This window comes from Dermacentor albipictus, chromosome 6 (assembly GCF_038994185.2).
Source record: "Dermacentor albipictus isolate Rhodes 1998 colony chromosome 6, USDA_Dalb.pri_finalv2, whole genome shotgun sequence".
Classification (NCBI taxonomy): domain Eukaryota; kingdom Metazoa; phylum Arthropoda; class Arachnida; order Ixodida; family Ixodidae; genus Dermacentor; species Dermacentor albipictus.
The window spans coordinates 14,140,201-14,163,701 of NC_091826.1; the positions used below are offsets into that span (position 1 = coordinate 14,140,201).

At 45.2% G+C, this 23,501-nt stretch overlaps 1 protein-coding gene across 4 annotated transcripts in view; it reads right to left on the bottom strand.

The window, feature by feature from the left end:
- The window catches only part of fw (CUB and Sushi multiple domains furrowed), a 256,347-nt gene that overhangs the window by 12,594 nt on the left and 220,252 nt on the right, over nt 1-23,501 (bottom strand). For all 4 annotated transcript variants that reach the window (XM_070539928.1, XM_070539927.1, XM_070539929.1 and 1 more), the window contains exons 13-18: nt 20,524-20,703; nt 19,211-19,384; nt 17,325-17,504; nt 15,326-15,523; nt 2,062-2,241; nt 514-690 (exon numbers count right to left, since the gene is read on the bottom strand). In XM_070539928.1, the coding sequence (XP_070396029.1) occupies nt 514-690; nt 2,062-2,241; nt 15,326-15,523; nt 17,325-17,504; nt 19,211-19,384; nt 20,524-20,703 (1,089 nt within the window). The remainder of the gene's footprint in view (nt 1-513; nt 691-2,061; nt 2,242-15,325; nt 15,524-17,324; nt 17,505-19,210; nt 19,385-20,523; nt 20,704-23,501) is intronic.

A 23,501-nucleotide genomic window follows, 5' to 3' on the forward strand; every position in this document is an offset into this window, starting at 1 on the left:
GCAACACTGCTGTGTCGGCTGTGGGTAGGAGTAGCTTTCACCAACTCCTACAGCTACCGCATTGGAATGGCGGATTCACCAATGTGCGCTAAGTACAAGTGTGAAGAGACCATCAGTCACCTTCTGTGCCACCGTTCTCGCTTCGATAATCAACGTGAGACTCTCCAGTGTGCATTAAATAGACTGGATGACAGGCCATTCACGGAAGCGAAGATCTTGGGAGCCTGGCCTCACAGCTCATTGGCCCAAAAAGCAGTTAGAGCGCTTTTTCGCTACCTGAAGGCAACGGACTTGAGTGCCCGACTATAGACAACCTACACTTAAGTTCTCTCTCTTTCTCTTTCACTCCCCATTCCCCTCCCCACGCGTAGGGTAGCAAACTGGACTCAGTCTAGTTAACCACCCTGCATTTCCGCCTTCCCTTCTCTCTCTCTCTCTCCCTATCTTGTACAAGAACCACATGGTACAGGCTTTGCCATTCCTTATGCGGCACAGAGTCAAGAGTTCGCTTACGGGTGCAGTTGGGCGCGAATCCGCTCCAGCGACCGCTGCTCTGGCAGACTCTGGTGCTGAGTCCCTCCAATTCGTAGCCCGGTTCGCAGGAATACTCGACCGACGAACCCACCAGGCTGCTGGAGAATTTAATCACTGTCCAGCTGTCGCTCGCCTTGGGCTCCGGGCAGCGCACCTCTGCAAACAAGGTCACCGCGAGTGAGGATGTGTTGAGAACTGACATTAGGCAAGAACGCCGCGGTAGGGTGGCAGTTAAGGAAACAGTGTGGCGTGTGTGACCTATGGGACAGCTACTGTCAAATATTGCGCCCCAGTCGCGCAGAGCGCACGCCTACGCTCGACACGATGACCGAAGTTTCGCGTTGCGACAGTCGTGCAGAAACAGATGGCGTTTATTGCACGCAAAGGTAGGGTGAGGTTGACCCGTAGCCGAATCAGCTGCTATGAACAGGAAAAGAGCGACGGAAACTTTGGTGATGAGGAATTCTAAATCATAGATGGGCAAGACTATGGAAACACTGGCCGAAGTTCGTTTTCAAGACTGTTGCTACGTAAAAATGTACGTTGGACTCGGGTGGTCTGCAAAGTACAGATATAGAATTTCGCCAAATTACCTGTTCTTGAGAAGAAAGTCGACAGGCTTCCGATAGGAAGCTGTGAAATGATAAAGCATGGCGTGTCCGTTCTTAGTCCGTGTTTTCTCGCGCTGCCCTGCCGACACTTAATAACGAACCAATTAGTTCAAGTTAAAGTTTACTTGCACCATGTTCACACATGGCGCTGCGGCCCTCTTGTGCGTGCATTCTGCAATCTTTCTCTGGCTTCTCTAGTTTGCTGGCCTCTTTTTTCTTACTCTAAGGGTTAAGTACCACAAAACTGCAAGCAAATCCTGAACCCTAGAACTTAACATAAGTTGACCTAAAATAAAAACAAATTTATTTAACTTTTGCTGAACCATCATGATGGGAATGGCGCCGGAGCGTGGAGCGTAGGTGCGAAAAGTAATTATCGGCGATGAACTCGTGGGAAGGTTATAAATGAAAGAGCTCCTGGTCTCCGGGTATAACCGAGCCCATTATTCCAAGAAATACACAGGCTAAACCTTCGTCCACTCTTTCGAAAACGAATGGTTAATGAAGCTGCAAGATAGACGAAATGCCCATATACTGCCGGTGCATCGTGAGTATCGAACGTTCAGGAACATTTATCGCTGTAATGAAAGTGAACTTGTTTTTTAGAGCGCGTTTGGCAACCGGTCACACCATGATCGTACATTTCATTATCACTTAGTGAGCGTAAGAGGCGTTCTTCTTTCTTGCTTTTTTTGTTCTTTTCTTTCTTTTTCTTTCATTCTTTTTTTTTATTCCCGGAGGCTTTTCATTCCAGTATGATTGTACCACAGAGTAGTAATGTTGGTGCAAACGCTGTTCCGACAGAATATGTGCGAGTAGTTGTTCAGCACCTTTATTTTTCTCCACTACGTTCGGCCTGCTTTTAGTTTAGCACTCCGCATTATATATAGGTGGTCTAATCTCGTTGTTTACGCACCCAGGCAGAGTGGTTCGGGGCCGCTCCAGGTGCCGTTCTCGAGGCACAGTCGCCTGGGTGCTCCATCGAGGTGGTAGTTCTTGTCGCATTCGTATTCCACCGTCGCGCCGTAGTGTGTCGAGTTGGTGGACAGCAGCCAATGGCCGTTGCCGATCGGCAGGGGGAAACTGCACTCCACGTCTGCACGTTGTTGCAAAAAAAAAAGTCATTGCGAAAAACTGTCAAGCTGATTTCAATCAGAGCGGCCGTGGTAAATGCCGCACCCCCAGTGAACTGTTTTTCAGTGCAGTAAAACAATTCTGCACGTTTTTCATATGCTTTCCGTATATTATTATTATGATTATTATTCGTGGCCTTTTAGCATCATTGGGATCATAACATTGCCGAAAATATTAAATAATTAGAAGAATACGAAATAAATCATAACGTATCATATTTTTGCCGATGTCCGAGCTGACTAACAGGAGCGATCAAGAAATTCAACACTGTAAAGTTCCGGTTTGAAGTCAGCGCTTTGACAAGCGTACACGTCAGATACAAGGTCTTGTTGTACTCGTTGATGCATTGTCAATGGGTTGAAGTTTGGCTTCTCTGAGTTTACGTAATAAAGAGGGCAAATAGAGAGCGGGGAAAAGGCAGCACATGAAAATATTAGAATTATGAAAATGCATCTCGACGTGATACCGGAATACTACATGGATAGATAAATTAAGGCGGTATTCTAAGCGTTACCGGAGTGTTCAAGTCGTTAAAAGGAGTGAACATGTTATACAGTTCTTAACACGACGAAATTCTACATTCCAAAACGTTCCCAGTGTCGGAACACCAAAAATCTCCACTCGTTCCTGCACGTTTTCCAATTGAGTAAAACTTAAGAAAAAAACACATTGGAGAATGTTTTCAAAACTTGGAGGACGCTTAAGCTGCGCCTTCAAGAGGGGCACGCGATAGCGTTATCACACTCGGTTCGCACCGCCCCCTCATTCGCTCGGCATTCTCTTGAGTCACACAAAGACGAAACCTGCGCCTGAGCAAGCGGAACGAACCAAAGAGCTCAGTGTCTCCGAGGGTGAAACAATCTACACGAGCCAAACGTCGTGATCGGCACGAACAGCCGGGCCGCGACGCGCCGTGAAGGCGGACGCGATCGCGGGGCTGATGCCTCGATGGGATCGTACTCTATCTCGGTTGGGAGCACCACGCAGACGCATGACTCTTCGCCAGGAGGCAGGATTCTTCCTTTCACCTGATCCCTTACCCCTATATTAGGCCACGGGCCGTCCATTCTAATAAAAGTTTCAACCAATCAATCAATCCTCGCCAGCACCACGGCACACATCGCAGGGGACGCTTTCCCACCAGACGCGCTACCGCGCAGCCAACACGCTAGAGGCGTCCTGCATCGGACGCTACAACTAGGAATCGCGCTGTGAGCGGAAAGAGGAGACGCGTCGCCTAAACACGAGGGTTCGAGTGAGAAACGCTGGAAGTTGGAAGGGGAGAGAGCGAGAAAACTTATTAAACGCAAGGGTATTGGAGCATCCTCGCACCGGTCCTCGCACTGCCCTTATGCGCTCAAACGAGACGAAGGGGAGAAGCGGGCGAGTGGTGCGCTACCTGTCATGGCAGCGCCGTACGTTGCGAGGAGGGGGTCTTCTGTGTTTCCCGCAAGATGGCTCTGCGTGTGCGCCACGCGCGAAAGAAATGTAGCGGAAACGTACTTCGCTACGTGTTTAACTGCGACTTCTGTAAGTTACATGCTCATGATTACCGATATACACCACAGTATAACTTTCTATGGCACATTCCTAAGGCAACACCGCTTTCACTAGAGGTGCTTTTGTCCCACTTTGAACCATCGAAGTCATGGCTGATTGGTAGCGTCTCCGTCTCACACTCCGGAGACCTTAGTTCGATTTCCAACCAGCCCATCTTGCAAGTTGTCTTCATGAATTGCCTTCCGCTATTTTTCGCTCATGGTCGACGCCGCCGACGCCGACGACACCGCCTTTTCTGCGACACGAGCTCCTTAACGCTGTGGCGTTAAATATCACGAAATGAGTAAATCAGCCCCCAAGGTACATGTGGTTGGTTTGTCGCGATTCACAAACTGTATACGCGTGTATGTATGTGTTGCTTCCTGAAAATAATCAAGTCGAACGTTCAATGAACGAGGTGGGTGCACAATCATGCTATGTATGATACACATCCTGAACTATACGCGGTAAGCTATCTCAGAGATTTCGGCAGTATACTCCTGTACCCGCCGTGGTTGCTCAATGGCTATGGTGTTGGGCTGCTAAGGCCAAGGTCCAGGGATCAAATCCCTGCCACGGCGGCCGCATTTCGATGGGGGCGAAACGCGAAAACACCCGTGTACTTAAATTTAGGCGCACGTTACAGGACCCCATGCAGGTGGTCCGAATTTCCGGAGCCCCCCTACTACGGCGTGCCTCATAATCAGGAAATGGTTTTGACACGTGAAACCCCATAATTTAATTTAAGTTTTTTAATACACACCTGCAGCAAGAATGCTAGTGGCCTACTCCTAAGCTCACGTACTCCACGACACCTGCGGGTAAAAAGACACTCTAGGAAAGAACTTTCCATTCTTTGGAGCGCGTCCTGTCCCCAACCGAAAATCAGAATTTGTCTGGCTTGCGCTTGCCATCCTGGAAAAACTGTGCTCGCAACCTTTCTGTCAAGAATGCTACGTCCTGCTGCTGACGCGCACACCGTTCGTGACCTGAAAGCACGGACGCGCAGCGTTAAAGGAAGGAAATGCACGCAAAGTAGACGGCGATTACTTTTTGGCACGAGGTAAGCCGCAAGAGATGCAAACTCTTTTTTTACTTGAAAATGAATGTTGGGCATCCACCGCCTTGTTCATGACAGCTCTGGTTAACACGCTCAAGACTATAATCTTGTATGCCTACAGAAACGCCTGACAAAGTGGGCGAGAGGATGGCGCCGCGGTAGCTTGACTTGTTAAAGCACCACGCTCGTAATGTCGGAGGTAGGGGTGCGGCTCCCAGTTGCGGCACGTTGTATTTTTGTCCACTTGCATTTCCCTTTTGTTTTCAATACTATATTCAAGAAATTTTATTTTTATTTTTTGATTTATTTCATACTGCAGACCTAAAACAGGTCCAAGCAGGGTGGTTAAACACAACAATATTACAATGCATTATTCAATCAAGTAAGGTGGTACGACACAACAGTAATACAATGAGTCAATCAATTGAAACAGGCAACAACGAGTTATTCCAGTCTGTTATAGTTCGGGGAAAAAAGAATACTTGAATACATCCGTCCGTGCAAAATGAACATAACAAATCCGTCCGTGCAAAATATTGAGACAAAATAATTAATTACTCTTTTTTGTGTGTATTTTCTCATTGTCTTTTTTCTTCATATGGTTGCGGCTAACAAAAAACTTGAGCTCTTCGAATCCCCTCCCCCCCCCCTTTCTTTTTATTCGTTTTTTTTTTGTTTAATACGGGCGAGATATGTTTCTCCGAGGAGGTGGAAACCAGAGTCTGTTACTCTCGCGCAACCGTTTGGAGCAAGCACATTTAAGCTAGACCCCAGTCGCCAGCTGTCTGCGCAGCCCGCGCTGGGACTGCCGATTCGATGACGACACAGCTGACAACAAAGCCAAGGCGAGCGAACAATGGCAGAAAGCATTTGGGTGTCCTTTCCGCCGGTTCCCGCAGTTCAGCGGCGAAATGTAGGTGCCCGCTAGAAGCGCTGCCAATTCTGGTCCATAGGCGACGGCAAACCGTGCGAAGTAAGCCAACGCTAAGGCGCCGACGTAGATTGTGCACGCGGTGGATCAGCTGGCGCCACGGCATCGTTTTACCGGATGTCATATCAATACAAGGCTAGTGTAGAGGGTTGGAACTTTGAGTAAGGCATGCGAGAGCAGTGCGAGAACTGGCGCTTCTGAGTAAGGAAATCAGCAAACACCTGTGTAAGTCATTACCAATGTGATCACAACAAATTGGACATGTATCAAATAATATTGAAAATAGGAAAGAATGAAGGAAAACACACAAAAAAGTTAACGTTTGCTATAAGCAGAATTTGTTATTGGTCAGAAGTAGTTTCTTAGTAGATTGCAAGATACATGCATGTAGCGTGTGTTGATGACTTCATCCTAACGATTGATTCTTTCGGTATACAGAAGGTCAGTCATAAGTTGCAGTGATTTCAGATTTATCTAAGTCATGACGACATATTTTTCCAACAGAAGTGGAATCTCCACAATAGTAATGCCTTCCTCAAAAGGCTACTGCATTTCAGTGGTCAGTAAGGCCCTCAACAACCTTCACTGCCGATCTTTTTTTGTAAGAATGCCTTTAGCTTCTGATATTGAGAAGATTTTTTGACAAGCAAATGAAACACTGGAGTGAATAGGCCGCACAAGCAATGACAAACACGTATTTTGTCTCAAAGTCAAGCAAATACAATCGCGGCTCCACATACTAACTTTCCGGATGGTTTCCCGTCTATAGTGGTCTTTAACTGTATATGGCACCTTTTGCGACCGATCTGTCGGGTAAAGGACCGCAGCAGACATCCGAGAATTTTCTTCAGACATGCGCGGGTTTAGCAACGTGGACAGGCGAACAGTTTCGGAGAAAGCCAGCCTTTCTCAGAAAGCAAGAAAGAAAGCGAACGGAAGCGTCATACGCCAACTCTGCAACGAAGCTACAGTGGTGCGTATTGCAATCACGGGCGCCTGTGTACAGCTGCCCCAATGGTGTTTCCGGTGACAAATGAATATGTCCAGGCAATGACTGGGCCACTTTGTCTCCAGAACCTAACGCGATTGAACAAGAGAGCACGCATCGTATGAGACAGAGCAGGAGGATACATAAACAGCAAATAGTGCTCGGTACCACGGTTCCAGAGACGCATGTATTGCATTCATTTCGGCATCTATCTTCTTCGCACTGACTGATCACGCCCGTGCCCACCGACATTGCTTTTCCGTCTAGCTGACAGCATTGGCTTGTTTTCTTCGTGACTGTGACTTGTCGGCACCGCTGTGCTCAATAACATCCAATAGTGAGCGAACTGCAATGCCTGATCATTTCTGGGCACTGCACCGTATGCCCAATACCTTCACTATGATCATGATGAAGAGGATGGTGGTGTTCTTTTGTGGCTCGCAGCCACTAGATGTAGATGTAGACCCTCGTGATATACTCGCAAGTACCCACTGTGGTGCATTGGCCAAAAAGGGTAAGCCACCATTCCCTGATGTAATGCCTTTTTCTTTTTTTTTTCTAACCTGCCTAACCTTTCAAAGAAGTGCGTGAACAATGGATGGGCCGAGCCGAGGGAGACCACAGGGCAATTTGCATGGTTTGGGCGCTCATACTCGTGAAGGTTTCCGCATTTATTATTATTATTTCATACCAGAACTCATGTACAATGCAATGCACAGAGACGGAAATAGGGAAAGAGCAGACTCGCAACTACCACCGAGAGGGGCCCAAAGCCTGCCGCCTCTTTAAGAATGAAGGGATAGAAAAAAAGATAGATAAGAAGAATGGAAGTCACGAAAGAGAAATAGCAAGATGACAGGCCACAAAGCCTAAAGTAAAGCAACGACAATGAATAGACTGCGCAAGTAGGAAGAGAACATACACGCAGTAAAAGAAAAAGAAGGAACAAAAATACCCATGTCCCACTAATTACAAGAAAATGTAAACAATACAAAAAACAAAATTAGTAACAAAACAATTTCGTCCCTTGCCTGCAGCCTCATAAAAGAAGCACACATTCATGGACGACTACTACCATGAGAAGAAAAAAAATACTTTCGTTTGATTCATCATTTCGTCTTAACGGGAAAATGAAGAAAATTATTTCTTCCTCGTCGCATAGTTAGAAGGGAACCTCCCGTGGTAAAGCGTCACTCAAATTACAGTGACCAAGCGATGCAAAAGAAAAGCAAAAAAAAAGGGATGTCAACCATACCACTTTCATTCCTTCTCTTTCGCGAAGGCAAAAAAGCCATAAGTTGGTCGTTCCTTCAAGAGATGAATGGGCATTGCTGTAGAAACTGAAAATATTATCGCCTTTGGGATATCTACATCGCGTTTTAGACGCAGGGACCTATGCATGGCCGTCTGCGAGTTTTTGCGACAAAATCAGAATGCCTGGTTAAGTTACTCATTTATTATTGACGATGAGCAAAGCGTGAACAAAGTGAATGCAGGAGCCAACGTTTCGACAAGTGGACTTGTCTTCTTCAAGGCGACGTACGCTTTCCTCGCCACAGTATATATAGGTGGGGTTCTTCTAAAAGGGTGAGGGTGTGAAGCGGGAAGGTGCGGAAACGAGGGATGTTAGCGTGTCGAATTGAGAGTAAAGGAACGCTTTATTATTGATTATTTCAGGAAATTTTGATTTGAAATTGATTACAGTTTATTACTTTGAAATTTGCTATTCTTTCCTAAAACACACGTTTTCCTGTAAGGAAAAAAATGTCTAACATTTGTTTGTACACTTTGTTTCCTCGTATAATTTAAACTTTACCCTAACACATACTTTTTATCTCAAGTTTTCTCTCCACCCGTTTGACCGCCGCCTTCTCATGCATACAGCCGTAGTTGGTACACGCCATAGTAGAGGGAGCAAGCACGCAAGCATGCGCATCGCGTCTAGTGGACAGCGGACTTTCGTTCAAATCTCTGCAGAGGACACACAGTTTTCTGTGATTCCATTGAAGAGGCCCCAAACGAGGCGAGACAGGAACCTACCTACCACAATGTGCCTGGTAACAAACAAGAAATGTTTTCGTCTACTGGAATTGTTTACTGTAATTAGCATTTGCTTGTTACAATAAAGTCAATGTTTACTGCAATTCATAAAGCGCAAAAAAAAACTACACGTAGCAGCCTTATGTCATGCCTTTGTCTAATACCTTGCTATCGCATCAAGGCGCTTTCATGTAATACGCGCAGTTTCATGAGTAAAATATGAATTTATGTAGAGTTCCCTGGAAAAAAAATAAAGAAAAGTAAGGGAGTCTCTACAGTCCTCGACAATGCCTTTACTTCTTTTTGTGATACCCTGTGCATATGTATGCATACATCACGTAAACTTGATCAGTGGCACCTTTTAGTCATTTACTTTGTTTTACATAACCAGGTGTGGACTTTTCAGAGCAAAAGTCTTCCGTTGATACTTTCAGAGATACTCTTGCACTGGATCTCTGGTTGTGTCGCATACGGTTTCTGTGCTATATATTGTTGCGAAATTGGGTGGTGACAGCGGCCCCGTATGCCCGTACATGCGTTATCCACAGGCAATGAGTGCAAACATTGAAATTGGAGCAAAATATCCTCAAAATAATCAAACATTCTCGAATTTTCAGTTCGTGCTCTTGTGATGATATCTCAGGGCTCATCACATTGCCCTCAGATGCACCAAAGATTCAAAAAACCTTTTAAAAAGAAAGCAGCGAATGCTACAAATAAGAAATGATCTGTTTTCCAGAAGGTATAGATAAATTTGCTCAAGTTCGCAAAGTTTACAGCTACCAGCATGATAGATAATCTTTCACCACGATCACCGTTCATTTTCTTTACTTTTATTACTTCTTTATAGTATGTGCCGTCTTTTGGCCCTTATTATTGTCTCTATTCTTTTTTATTTTGTCTTGCCTTATATATTACTTATGTTTCTATCTTTCCTACAAAAATAGTGACAAAGCGATCAAATTTCTCAGTTTTTTGCAATTGCAAGGCTTCTCAAAACCCAGTAAAGCCCCCGGCAACGAGAGAAATGGAGACACTAGCGGAGAAAAAAAATTTATGCAGAAACTCTACTGCAGTTGTCTAAGTATGCGTAAGCCTTTTGCCACTCGCTCATTTCGAAGCATCCTGGTGTCATTATCAATCTGATCAAACTTGATCGTACCAGTAGGAACAATTTAACAAAATCTGAATTTTCCTAATGCTTAAATGATTCAAGTCGGGTCTAGATGTGGTCCTAGAAATGGCTTTCGTTCCATCATCAGCAAATCCTTCGAGAAAGCCTTCATAATAACTGTTCTCCTTTGGAACGTTTTTTTTTTTTTTTTTACCGCAGGCACAAGTGTGCCGGACCGGAACGAGAACAAAATCGGAAAACGATAAAAAAAAACTATATTTTTGACCAGAACGAAAACGTAACCGAAACGTTATTAATTATTTTGTTTCGAAGTGCAAGCGAAATATTTTCGGTCGGTTTTCGGTTCAAGGAGAAAGTCGGCAACCCGAAACAACCAACGTCACACAACGCCAGAATTAGCGCGAATCTCAGGGGTCTGCAAAAGCGCCCGTCCCAGGCAAAGAGCAACAGCCGGTCGAGTCCTCCACTAAACTAAGCCTGTCGCTCGGTGCACTACTTCTTTTAAATTACCTACAGGACACGGATTTGGCCTCCACATGGTGAACTGAGGAGTGACCATTTGCAATTGTGAGGTCTCTGTCTGATTATGTGATTTATTTATTTTAAGTGTCGCTACGGTGGAGCAATTGCGTGCAGCAACTGCAAGGCTAATCCCACCAGTAGCCTACAACTCTAATCATCTCAACTCAACTATCAGTTCGGCACCGCAGCAAAACCCAGGACTTTTCCGCTGTAGAGCTTATCGTTTCGTTTTCTACGGGCACAGCGGTTTGTTATCGAAGTATTGTCGTTCGTTTATGTTCGTTTAAGTTCGTTTTATCGGAACAGCAGTCTCACATTTGGGCCAATACACTATATGACGTGCAGCTTCTGCGATCATTCTCAGGGCTTTGACTTATTAAGAAATTTTAATAATATTAAGAAATTAAGAATTTGACTTAATAAAAAAATAAATGCTAGGTTTTTATCATTATAGTTTGCTTCGAAAATTTTCGTATGCGAACCAAAACCGTTATGAACCGTTACGGATCACGTTTTGTTTTCGTTCTGGAGCAGAACCGGTTTGGAATGTTTTTCAGGAACTAAAACCGGACCGAAAAACACGTTCACATTGTTCAGATATATTCACCTCCTGCAAGCGTGGGTGTTCAGCCCAGGGTTAAGAAACTCGGCTTCTGAGCGTGGGGTCGTATAGGTTCAAAATTCCGTCGCCAAAGTGTTTCCTTTCAAATTTATCTTGTTTTATACAATGCTTTCTTTATAACGATTCATCTTACGTAAGAGACGGATGGTCTCCTCGTTTGGTTTCCCCCTGCGCAGGGTAGCCAACCGGAACTACCTCCGGTTAACCTGCCTGCCTTTCTCTGCATTATTTCTCTCTCTCTCTCTCTCTCGTTTGGTAGGCACAAAAATGCTTACGCATTTTTGTGATATCTTAAAAGATATCACAAAAAGATATCTTAAAAAGGAGCCGGTTGCATAATAAATACGCACAGGTTCATTAGAAAACATGTGACGCGAGAAAAAGACGCGCTCATGCATTTCATTAGACGCATTCGAGTTAAGAAAATGTTCCCTGCGGCTTTTAAAGCCTGCACGGCCTGAAATGAGAGCTTCTTTCCATGTGAGCGATGCATACAGATTTGCAATTGAAAGCCCGCAAGATCAAGTAAAAAAAAATAACGACAGAACGAAATAATGATATAATCGTGTTCGATTCTTTCACAATGCTTCAGCGATGGCATAAGATAGAGACCCAAAAAAAATCGCATTCGGAAATTTTGCGGGAAGACGCAGCACTTACAGAAAATTAGGCTGATACAATATTCGGCTGCCACGCTAACCAAATACATAACAAGGGTTAGGACCCTGGACACGAGTTATCGAAAAAAAGTTTTCATTCCTTTTCTCTGCGTATTCGGTTGCTACATGTTATAGCTAGAGGTGTTAGAGCAGTAGTTAGAGGTCGCAAGCTTCACTAAATCATCCACTTATTCAGCTGGCGTGGAAATCGAAACAGGTTGGAGCAAAAGCACCGCTGCGCGTACGCGTGTGCATGTGAGGCCACGTGTCTTAAGTGCGTTATGTTCGTGCGGGCATTCCGGCGGGGTTTTGCTTATAGTAAGCGCAGTGCGCATTATGGAGTAGTTAGGGACGACTCTCGCATCGATATTTCGGAGGACGTCTGGAACGAGCTTGCTTTTTTACCGCGTTATCACGCGCACTTATATGCAAACGACGTGGCTGCTGCTTTAGTAATTTGGGACGCTACGTTATCTCATTGCTTTTGCAGTGAAGCTGTTAACCTTGTATTTTCAAAGGGGCTTGTTGGTTCATCGTTAGAATAAAACAAACAAACAGTGCGACACAGGACGAGCGAGTAAAGAGCACGGGAAAGAGCGCTGCACTGCGGATGGCACAGGGCAGCACACTGTCATGTGCTCTTTACTCGCTTGTCCTGTGTCGCGCTGTTTCTGTTTTTTTTTTCATTCTGTTAGCCTCTAGTTAGCCGTCATTCTTTCGTATACGTCCGTTAGTAGAAATTATCGTCATATTGAATGACTCATAATCCTGTAAGCAAACAAAAAAATTCTGCCCCTGTAAGACAAAGGCTATACAAGCACTCAGCAAAGTGAAGCGCGTACATTATATGGAATCACCCACACAACAGGTATAACAGTACACGTTTCAATAACGAACAAGTTTACAACAAGCATCCTAACCACATAATTAATGATAAGGCGCTTCTGATTACAATGCGAAGCACGTGGCGCTCCATGCATACGTTTCCCGGTAAACATTACTGATGTGCAAGCTGCCGCGGCGACGGCAGTTTGCGACGTGGGGAGTGACGTCCCTAGCCTTTTCTTGCCTTTGGTATATAACATAACCAGCCTAGCAACTAATTTCATTGTTGTTGCAACACCGCTATGGACGGCGGCGGGCTGTCAAAAGTACCGTTACTCCTATTACTACCATTACTCTAAATTACCGCCACTACCACTACTCTAAGTTACCGCTACTGCTATTACTCAAAAGGAATAAAACAGTGCATACCCCTCAGCCGTTCTTGTGGTACCATGGTTTCCTTTAGCTTCACGGTACACCCACTTTCGCAGGGACGAGATAGCCAATCATTCCCCCCCACCACCACCCCCACCTTTTCTTTTACAAGCATCAGCGATGCGTTTAAAAAGGAGTATGGAAAGATGAAAGCAACAGAATCCCAATAAAGAAGGGCGTCAGGCAGGGAGATACGATTTCTCCAATGCTGTTCACAGCGTGTTTACAGGAGGTATTCAGAGACCTGGATTGAGAAGAATTGGGGATAAGAGTAAATGGAGAATACCTTAGTAACTTGCGATTCACTGATTATATTGTCTTGCTTAGTAACTCAGGGGAAGAATTGCAATGCGTGCTCACTGAACTGGAGATGCAAAGCAGAAGGGTGGGTCTCAAAATTAATCTGCAGAAAACTTAAGTAATCTTTAACAGTCTAGGAAGAGAACAGCAGTTTACGATAGGTAGCGAGGCACTGTAAGTGGTAAGGGAATACATCTACTTAGGGCAGGTAGTGACCGCGGATCCGGACCATGAAAATGAAATAATCAGAAGAATAAGAATGGGCTGGGGTGCGTTTGGCAGGCATTCTCAGATGACGAACAGCAAGTTGCCATTATCCCTAAAAAAAGTGTATAACAGCTGTGTCTTACCAGTACTCACTTGCGGAGCAGAAACCTGGAGGCTTACGAAAAGGGTTCTACCTAAATTGAGGATGACGCAACGAGCTATGGAAAGAAGAGTGATGGGTGTAACGTTAAGGGATAAGAGCAGATTGAGTGAGGGAACAAGCGCGAGTTAATGACATCTTAGTCGAAATCAAGAAAAAATAAATGGGCAAGGACAGGACATGTAATGAGGAGGGAAGATAACCGATTGTGATTGAGGGTTACGGACTGGATTCCAAAAGAAGGGAAGCGTAGCAGGGGGCGGCATAAAGTTAGGTGGGCGGATGAGGTTAAGAATTTGCAGGGACAAACATGGCCACAATTAGTACATGACCGGGGTAGTTGGAGAAGTCATCAGCGAATCGCAAGTTACTAAGGTATTCTCCATTAATTCTTATCCCCAATTCATCCCAATCCAGGTCTCTACATACCTCCTGTAAACACGCTCTGAATAGCATGGGAGAGATTATATCTCCCTGCCTGACGCCTTTCTTTATTGGGATTTTGTTGCTTTCTTTATGGAGGACTGTGGTGGCTATGGAGCCGCTATAGATATCTTTCAGTATTTTTACATGCGGCTCGTCTACTTAATCGATAACGGATGATATACCGATGAAAAGCTCCGTTGCTGTTTTAAATTGGCACAATACTGCTGTACGTGCTAAAATTAAGTATTTCTTCGTACTGCGCGATCATGGTGATATGAAGAAGGCCTCAAGATTGTGCGGTGTATCGCGTTGGCAAGTCTTGTTGATAAAAAAGTCAGATGCCAAGTTTTTTTACCCGCATCTTTCCTGTGGACACAACACACTGGCCAATAACAACCACAGGATTATGAAGACGCGCCTGTGTATGATACAGTTATTTCGTGTAAATCCACAACTCATTCAGTTATTTATTTGACATGAGGCATAGCGAGATGAGCGCTATGCCTCATGTCACTGCTGCGAAACAAAACTTTCTTGTGCTTGTTCATAGAATGGTACAGCTAATTTCAGACGAGTAGCGATGACTATTCGTGAAGAACACTGAAATGTGCAAGAACACATCACTCCAGTGAAATGGATACAGCAACTGGGTTAACTTACTCCACAATGCCAGTTCATTAACAGGCTCTGCGCGCTGCCATAAATGATCATGATTACCTCCTATCCGTCTTCTTTGTAAAGGGTGCGTGTAATTACACACTAACAGATACGTGAAAGACATGTATCAACAAAGCATAAGAAAAATCAAGAATGACAGGGTAGCGAGCAAATCTACGTGCTCCTGGCGCTATCTCTTGGCCGGCTGTTATGACGCAACATATTTAATGGAGATGAAGCTATAATCGGTTGCAATCTAAGATTATAGTTGCAAGTACGCCGCTGTTCAACTCAGATAATTCGAAGAGTTACGTCAGCTAATTAGCATTTGCTTATTCCTGTGAGGTCACGACGGTGACAAACTTCTTTCAGTATCGCCATCTTTCGGGAACTATGTTTATAACACGAAGCACAAAGAGCAGGTGCGGTGCAGAGCTTGTACTGAATTCATAGGCTGCCACTTAATATAGTGTGGCGGAGCATCTGCGTCTTCGATGTAAGAAGCAGAATGCCTAAAAAAAAAGAATTACGAACACTTACAGACACATTGCGGGACCTCGGCCGTCCAGCGACCGGTCGCCTGACAGGTCCTCAAAGATTCGCCCTGCACGATGTGTCCCGTGACGCAGCGGTACTGCACCGTCGAGCCGATCTTGAAGGATTCGGCTGATGAGCGGTCGTTGCCACCGTAGACCACAGTGGCGTTCTTCGGTATCTCCGGGGGTGGACAGCGAATCTCTGCCCAAAATGAAAAGAAAGGAAGTTGGCCTATGGCTGGTATGTGAAAGGGAAAAAAATGTCATCCTGGCAGGAGCCAGAGCTGTGTCCCTGCGTTTTGGGTTGTCGGCTAAATCGGCCTCGCTTTGTGATCTGCTAGCCTCCTTGTTAGTCGGGTGGTACATTGACTGGCCTGGGGATGCGTTAGTGTGAAGTTCGAAACCCGGCCCAGGACGACTTTTTATTTCAGTGCGAAGCTTTATTTTCGCCGAAAGACATATGGGTTTCCTTTGTGGCGTTGTCCATTCAGTTCTCACAAGTTTTCCATTCAGCGATTCCACCTCCATCTTGCGGGTTTCCGTAAGCTGATTTGCGTGATTGGTGTGTAAGCGACATCAGTACTAGACCAAATGGTCCTGTCGAACTTGTGAAACTACAGCTGCCTATAATCATTCTCGTAAGGTGGATTTCTTGCTCACATAAAAACGCAACAAGCAATCAGTCGGCTCATTATGAAGGCCTGCACGTGGCCCACACTTTGCCGCGTCTTCAGAGAACACTGATTTGGGTAACTTGGAATAGCGAATCTAATCTGTGGCAAGGAATAAGCTCAGAACAAAACAGATGCGTGTGAATTCTGCATAAAAAAATTAATGCACACTTGCATAGTCTTGTGGCCAAGCTTCATCGGTGAAGTTTTAATGAATGAATGTGATATAAACACAAATTAATCTCGGTAGAATGCTACGTCAGATTAATTAGATATGACTAGCTGTCGGAATCATTATTGCTATCTTCATTTTTGGTTGAAGCGAAGAAGAGTGGGCCTGTACTACAACGTTAGGTTTCTCCTCCGTTTCACCATTATAAATGTGACTGTTGCGCCACTGTTCTAGGTCAGATCAATATGTCCAGCAGAGTACTTACAAAAGGAGACCATGCCTTTTTATTTTTTTCTGAAAATCTCCTTGTCTCGAGTTGTGTAAACGTCTGCTCCTGATTATAACAACAGCGCTTACGTAAATCTTTATTCCCGGGAATCACGCTTGCTCCACGCGCTAAAACACGTAGAAGGCAAACATACCAGCTTAAAGCGGTCTGTTACTACGCGCCAGCATTATCGCGCTTTCTGTCGTTACACGCGCCAAGCTTTAAATAGCTTGAAAGTCAAAGACCAGCACGGCCTTTTTTTGTTACAGTGCACTTTCTTCTTCTGTGCGCACCCTGAGCCAGAGCATGGATCTCACACAGGTCCAACATTTATTATGCCTCTGCTCCATGCACAGCTTTAAGCCTGGCCGCTTCTCACACGTGCAGTCAATGTCAAACCCTAACTGACCGCCGGATCTGTAAAAAAAAATACAAACAATATACGGCTGCCTGGGCACGTAACTCGTTCATCAGTTTTCTAGTTCGCATTAGTATATGCAAGCAACAAAGTATTGTGCGGTCTTACTGGTTACGGCCACAATTTGCGGGTAAATTCAACGTTTTTTTCGGCTACCAGGCACGGATGAACTATTCATGAGGGATGTATGAACTTACAAAATAGCTCATAAGTACGTCTATCGTAATTCATCTGAATTGCGCATCAGTCTTATTACGCCAATGCAAAGCACTAAGCTTAACAAACAAGGAGAGGAACACATAGCGAAAGTGCTACATGTGAAAAAGAACGTCTTTGTGCTGCCGCTTTACTTTCACTATACGGTTTCTTGTAATGTCGCCTCGATGATGACACTTTTTCATCAGCGCTGTGGTGGCAATGACACTGACATAATCCGCTCGTTTCGCGTCCGCAAGATGCGCAACTAACACCCACCTTCGCACTTGGGTGGCGTGCCGTTCCAACGGCCGTCGACTGCGCAAGTGCGCACGCGCACTCCGTTCAGCCGGTAGCCCTGACTGCAGTAGTGCGCGATCTGGGAGCCCAGGTAGGTGGAGCCATTCTCGTAAGACACCTCGCCCTTGAGGATCGGTGGTACGCGACCGCAGTCCACGACTGGTGCCGCGAGGGAATGGGGAAAGAAGAACAACAAAGAAAAAAAAGAACCGCTATAGCAAGCTTATATCGACTCTTGAAAGGCGTATTTCATTGATAGCGTTGACACTCTAAAGAAGTTCAATGGTGGCGTTGTCCCGAAACTGGACGGCGGATTGCGGGGGACGCACAGCGGAAGGTTGCGGATTAATTTTCGTCATCTGGAGATCTTTAGCTTGTCCCTAAATCCAAGTACGCAAGAGTTTTTCATTTTGCCCCCTTCGAAATGTGTCCACCACGGCCGGGAACCAAACCAGCTTCTTCGTTCTCAACCACGGAACGCCACAAAAGCGAACACTTCAAAGGATTTTCTTTGATGCTCGAGTCGCCTCAGTGATCACTCATGTCTGCAAGGCCGTAAGAAGCGAGGCCGTAAGAAGTTCTACGAAGGCACGAAGAAAACAGCTTGGAAAGTAAGGAAGGAGGCGGCAGCGGCCACCTTCTTTCATCCGCTTTTTAGGAATTGTGCTGTGGCTGTCCCTGTAGATAACCTGCCATTCAATTCAGTAATGGCCATATTGACCCTTCCTTCACATCGTTTCGCCCAAATCCTGCCGTCGGTACCCAAAACAGCTGACAGCGCCGCTTCAAACACATACGGAGGTTCGCTCTGTCGCACGGATTGCAACAGGTGAGCATCGTGTGCAGAGCAGTGATACGGCACGAAAATTGGACACGCTCTTTATGTCGGCAACTTTCCTGTAGATCAGCATCCCGAACTAGAAACGCTGTCTGCACTCAAGTAAGATGCAGGTCTGATTCCACATGTGCGCATTGATGCATGTACTGCAGCCTGACCCGGACTAACCTCATAACACCCAAGACAGGCTTGAGCGTCGGCTTTTGAAGCCGACGCTCAGCAGTGGCTATGAAAGAGCCGATGTTGATGAGCAGGCTGCACAGCTCTAGGCTAAAACCATCTTAGGAAGAACATGCCCCATATGAGCTTATACTCTAAGTGCAATGTGAGATAGCCATGTATTCAGCCTGGAAGTCGCAGTAAGCTGGCTGAAATGTTCTTCCGCAGCGATGTTAGCTTAAATTAATAAAGGCAAGGCGCAGAAGACCAAGAAGAAGAACACAAAAGACAGGACCGGCGCCACTCACAACTTCATTTGTGTTCTTCTTCTTGAGTCCTGGTCTTCTGTGCCTTGCCTTTATTAATTCAAGCATGAACCAACTAGCCCAAGCAAGAGTTTTACATGTCAGCGTGGTTGCGTAAGCAGTGTATCCGGTTCCTTTCAATTATAGTCAAGGAAAGAGAAACATTTTCTCCTGTTATGTGTTTCTAAGGCAGATCCAGACATAAGAAAATTTAGCTGCACATTACGTTTTTTTGGTTGGCTTGAACAATACCAAGTCAGCACCACTAAACTAGCGGGCTGCAGAAAACTGTGATATTCATGCTTACTATTTCATGTGCAATCTCTGTCTGCCATTTCCTACGATGAAAGACATCTTGAACATCAAGAACTGCAGAGAATGACTACAGCGATGTACTATGCTCTTCCCGAACTGTATTTATGGTACATTTCCGGTGCTACAATATAAGGTTTCTGCACAGTAGGCATCAAATGTTTTGAACAGTCAGTGCTGCTGTCAATGTGCTCTCCAGATGGCTCAGTGTCAACGCCGGTTTCTGTGCAGCGAACTATGGCGCAACTCACAGGTGCAAGTTGGTGCGACGTCGGACCACTGTCCATTGCGAAGGCACGTTCTGGACTCCGGCCCCTCCATGATGTGTCCCGGATGGCATTTGTAGTGCACCGTGTCGTGCACCTGGAAGTCCTCTTCAACCACGTAGCCCCCAAGAGGAATGTCCGGTTCCCCGCATGATATCACTGCGATGTTGAGATAGTCGACAGAATATACGTAATACGATAGCACTAGATCGCCGTAAGATATCACTTAAGCAATGCCTTTTGTCGGAAGATTGTGAGCAAAAAATTACCTCATTATGTGACGCTTTGAGCACTTTGCTGTGCATTTCTTGCTGTTTTATACCATTCGCGCGCTGTTTCATCAACATGGCATTTTATTGTATTTTCCATTATATTTTACAGAAGCTTTTCCATTCGTGTTACAGAATCCGCTAGTTGCTTCAGGTCCTCAATTGCATAATACGCACTTTGGACGATGAGCTTTGATTGATTGATTGATTGATTGATTGATTGATTGATTGATTGATTGATTGATTGATTGATTGATTGATTGATTGATTGATTGATTGATTGATTGTGTTATGGGCTATCTATTAATTATGCATGGCAGGATTCGCAAACCCCATTGAATGCGGTGCATAAGAGGGAAAAAATCGAATGAAATAAAAGGGAAAAAAATCGTTTATTTTGCTTTTGCCAATCATACGTTTTTAATCGAGTGGCGTATGGCTTCTTGTCACCTTGTTTTTCTCATCTTCAACTTTCTCTGTTTTATTTGTTTAAGCATTGTTTCACTACATATGCTTGGCACCTCGCAGGCTATGGTTACATTGCTCCATAGCTTGTGAGGCCCAACCACAAAACGTAAGCTTTCTTCTCAACCGTCTTTTCAACAGTGATGCAGAAGGAAAGCTGAACAAGGAACTGCATACCATTTAAATAACACGAAAAAGCTAGAAGGGTTTACCGGCTGCCTCCGTTCTTTTGCTGTATACAGTATACAGTATACTGTATAGTGTATACAGTACCCTTTACGCGCATCAACAATATTTTAAAAAAACATGGAGTGCACCGTATGGCTTTGGTTTGAGCTAGCATAAAGAAAACAGCCAGTATACAGAGCACAAACGCTAAGCGCGTATGCTGCGCCTCAAGGGATCGCTCGGCGAGCAAAACAAAACGATCGTCGCCGCCGCTGGGATCTTAAAGATGCGTCTTCGGAGGCGCGGTGGCGTTCCCGACGGACTCGGTCACGTTGACGTGCGCGGCTCCGAGCGGAGCGGTCGCCGCCGCGTCGCTTATCGTGCAGAGAGGCTCACTTTCGCAGCTGGGCTCCACGTCACTCCAGAGACCTGTCTCTAGGCACGTCCTCGTATCCACACCGTTCAGGGTGAAGTTCTCGCCGCAAGAGTAACGCGCCACGCTCAGGTAGGTCGAGGTGCCGTTGACTAGGTACACGTCGCCATCTTCCAGAGGACGAGGCTCACCGCAGTCGATATCTGCGTGAAGCAAAAGGAAAAGAAAAGAACGATTTGGTACCGGGCAAGGCTGCGTCAACGTGATAACGTGGTGGTAACATTGGACAATTAACAATCACTAATTTCTCCAAACTTTCGCCGACTACACGCTCTGAAACCAATTAGCGCGAATTAGTTCTACTTTTCTCATCTGTGCTTGGTTTGGTAAATAAGTCATAGCGTACGTACTTTGTACTTATTTATTTTACGCCCTTCATGCCGATTTATAAACCTCGTCTGAAGCACCAAACCCTGCATATCGCATGGTTGGCACCTTCAGTGTTGAGTAAATGTTTTTTTCCCTCTCTTCACACTCACTAAGTCATAAGGACGCATACGTAACGTCATTTTTTTTCTTAATATTTTTCCTGTAAATCGTCTGCCCCTTTTCCGCATATTTCATTGCATATTTATTTATTTATTTATTTATTTATTTATTTATTTATTTATTTATTTATTTATTTATTTGCGGATGCTGTCAGGCTTTACCCGAAGCTATTACAGAGTGGAAAAAAATGCATAACAGTTAGCATTTGTGGGGATGCGAGACCCTCGCGCCTTCCCTGATGTTTTTCCCGCATAGCGCGTCTCCTGTACTCCCGCTTCGCCGCGTGGCCTGCGTGACGCCCGCGTGGTTGATGTGGTTGAAGCGCAGTGCGAGAGATGGCGCGAGTGTTGCGCTGCTAACGCGGCGAGGTTACTTGGGTGCGGGAGAGACAAGGCGCTCTCTCTTTGGGTTGGAGACAGCCAGCAGCACGGACGTGCCGCACCTGCAGCGACCCTCTTTCCCGGCGGGTCGGCGCACGGCGGGGACGTCTCCCGCGTGCGCGGCGACCCATGCTCCTGCGAGACCGCCTCGCGTGGCCGCCTTCGAACGCGCCATGATTCGCGTGACTATACACGCGAACGAGCAGGCGTTGGGATCCAGCATGGGGCGAACACATTCGCTCGCTTCCGGTCGCGGTAAGTCGGACTTCTAGATTTGTCGCGCGCCCATCGGCATGTTTTGTGGATAGCTACTCGGCTAGCAGGCATTGATGTATGAAAGGTGCAATAAATGCCCTTGTGATTGTTTGCACTGCTGTGTTGTCATTCCTTTGTCCCAAGAGTACGGTGTGAGAATTCCACATCAGACCCCACACATTCTAGAAAAGAATCACATCAGATATTTTCCGCATTCAAATATGTTACAAATGAAGGGACGAATTAATAGCGCCAAATAACAAATAAGCAAATTGTTAGCAAATAAATGCAGCAAGTCACGTATAGGTAAAAAGAAATCTGTTAGCAGTTACACATCAGTATGTAAGCTATGTATTTTATGAATTAATCAGTTGATGAGGACGAGGTAGCTTCTCCAGACAGAATTCCATTCGATAATAGCCTTTGGGAAGAAGCTGTGCTTAGAACGGTCAGTGCTAACAGCAGGAGTAAACGTTATTGAATAAACATTGAATGGCGGTACCTAGAGGTCTCACTACAAAAATAGTCAAAATAGTCGGTGTATGTTATATGAACATGATGATTAATAGTAAGATAAAAATATTTCAACCTTTCGCATTTAGTCCTAGCCTGTAATATATATCGGTCTGCATGTACACACAGTTGAGAAAGAGAGTTCGACCACTGGTATTAGATGCAAGATTTTTTCGATTTTTGATATGTTTGTAGCAGAGAAAGCATCCCATACCACCTTTGCATATTCAATTATTGGCTTAATCAGTACTTAATACACTGAACACTTTGTTTCTTGTGTCGCAAACGGCATATTACGTCTGATACACCAGAGCGACTTGCTGGCCTTAGACCACACAATCTATGTGATCGTTCCAGCGAACATCAATGGAGAAAATCAAGCCAAGGTGCTTATGCGGCTCAACTCCCTTAAGCTTGTAGTTATCCATGTAATAAGAGTAGCTTAAATAATTTTTCCTTCTAGAGACTGTCGTAAGTACTGTTCTAGTGGATTTTTCTCCATTTGCCATTCATCATGTCATTTTTATCTTCTGTAAGTTTCCGTGTAATTTTTCCTGGTTGCTATAAAAAATTATCATTTAGGTGCCCCCCAGCCTAGAAGAAAACCTACAGTTTCTCACCCTCGTGATTTGGTGTTGTTCAAAAGTAGGTATTTGTGACCGAAGTTTAAAATATACTTCCCCTAACTTATCTTCAAAGTATCAGTTTGTGTTGTGAGCAATCTTGTTCCCCACGACTGACTATTTGGGTTGCTCGTGAATGTGGTGCTTGGCCACAGCGTGCTCATTGCTGCTGGAAAGGCGCACCTCCTATCTTTGGCGGTGGATAATGTAAGGAAACTACTTCTTGGTCGAAGCGCAGATGGGCGTACGGCAGAGGCATCATACCTTCTTATGAGAAGAGTCGCCTGCATTCTTGATACGTCACCAGCCCCACATTCGAGGTCTCCACCACCACGCTCGAAACATTACCCACCGTTCATCTTCACCACACGCAGGTTGCATAAGCAGATACCGCAACTAGATGTGTGGTTATCGCCCCTACCTAGGCAGGAAGGTTTTCCATGCGGGAAATTCTGCAGTGCAATGCCTTTATAACGATGAGCTTCGCACCTCCAAAATCTTTCGTTGTACAGGTCACGTCGTTGTAAATATTGCGCAGCGTACCGCTCCCAGTAGAGCAAGCTAAACACGTTCTGCAAAAGAAAACCGTTATTTTACATGAATTCACAAAAGGCTTAGTGCAATAAGTCGCTATTTTTATGCGCATTTCTTCTGGCGGAATGTGCGACTGCAGCCGAACTC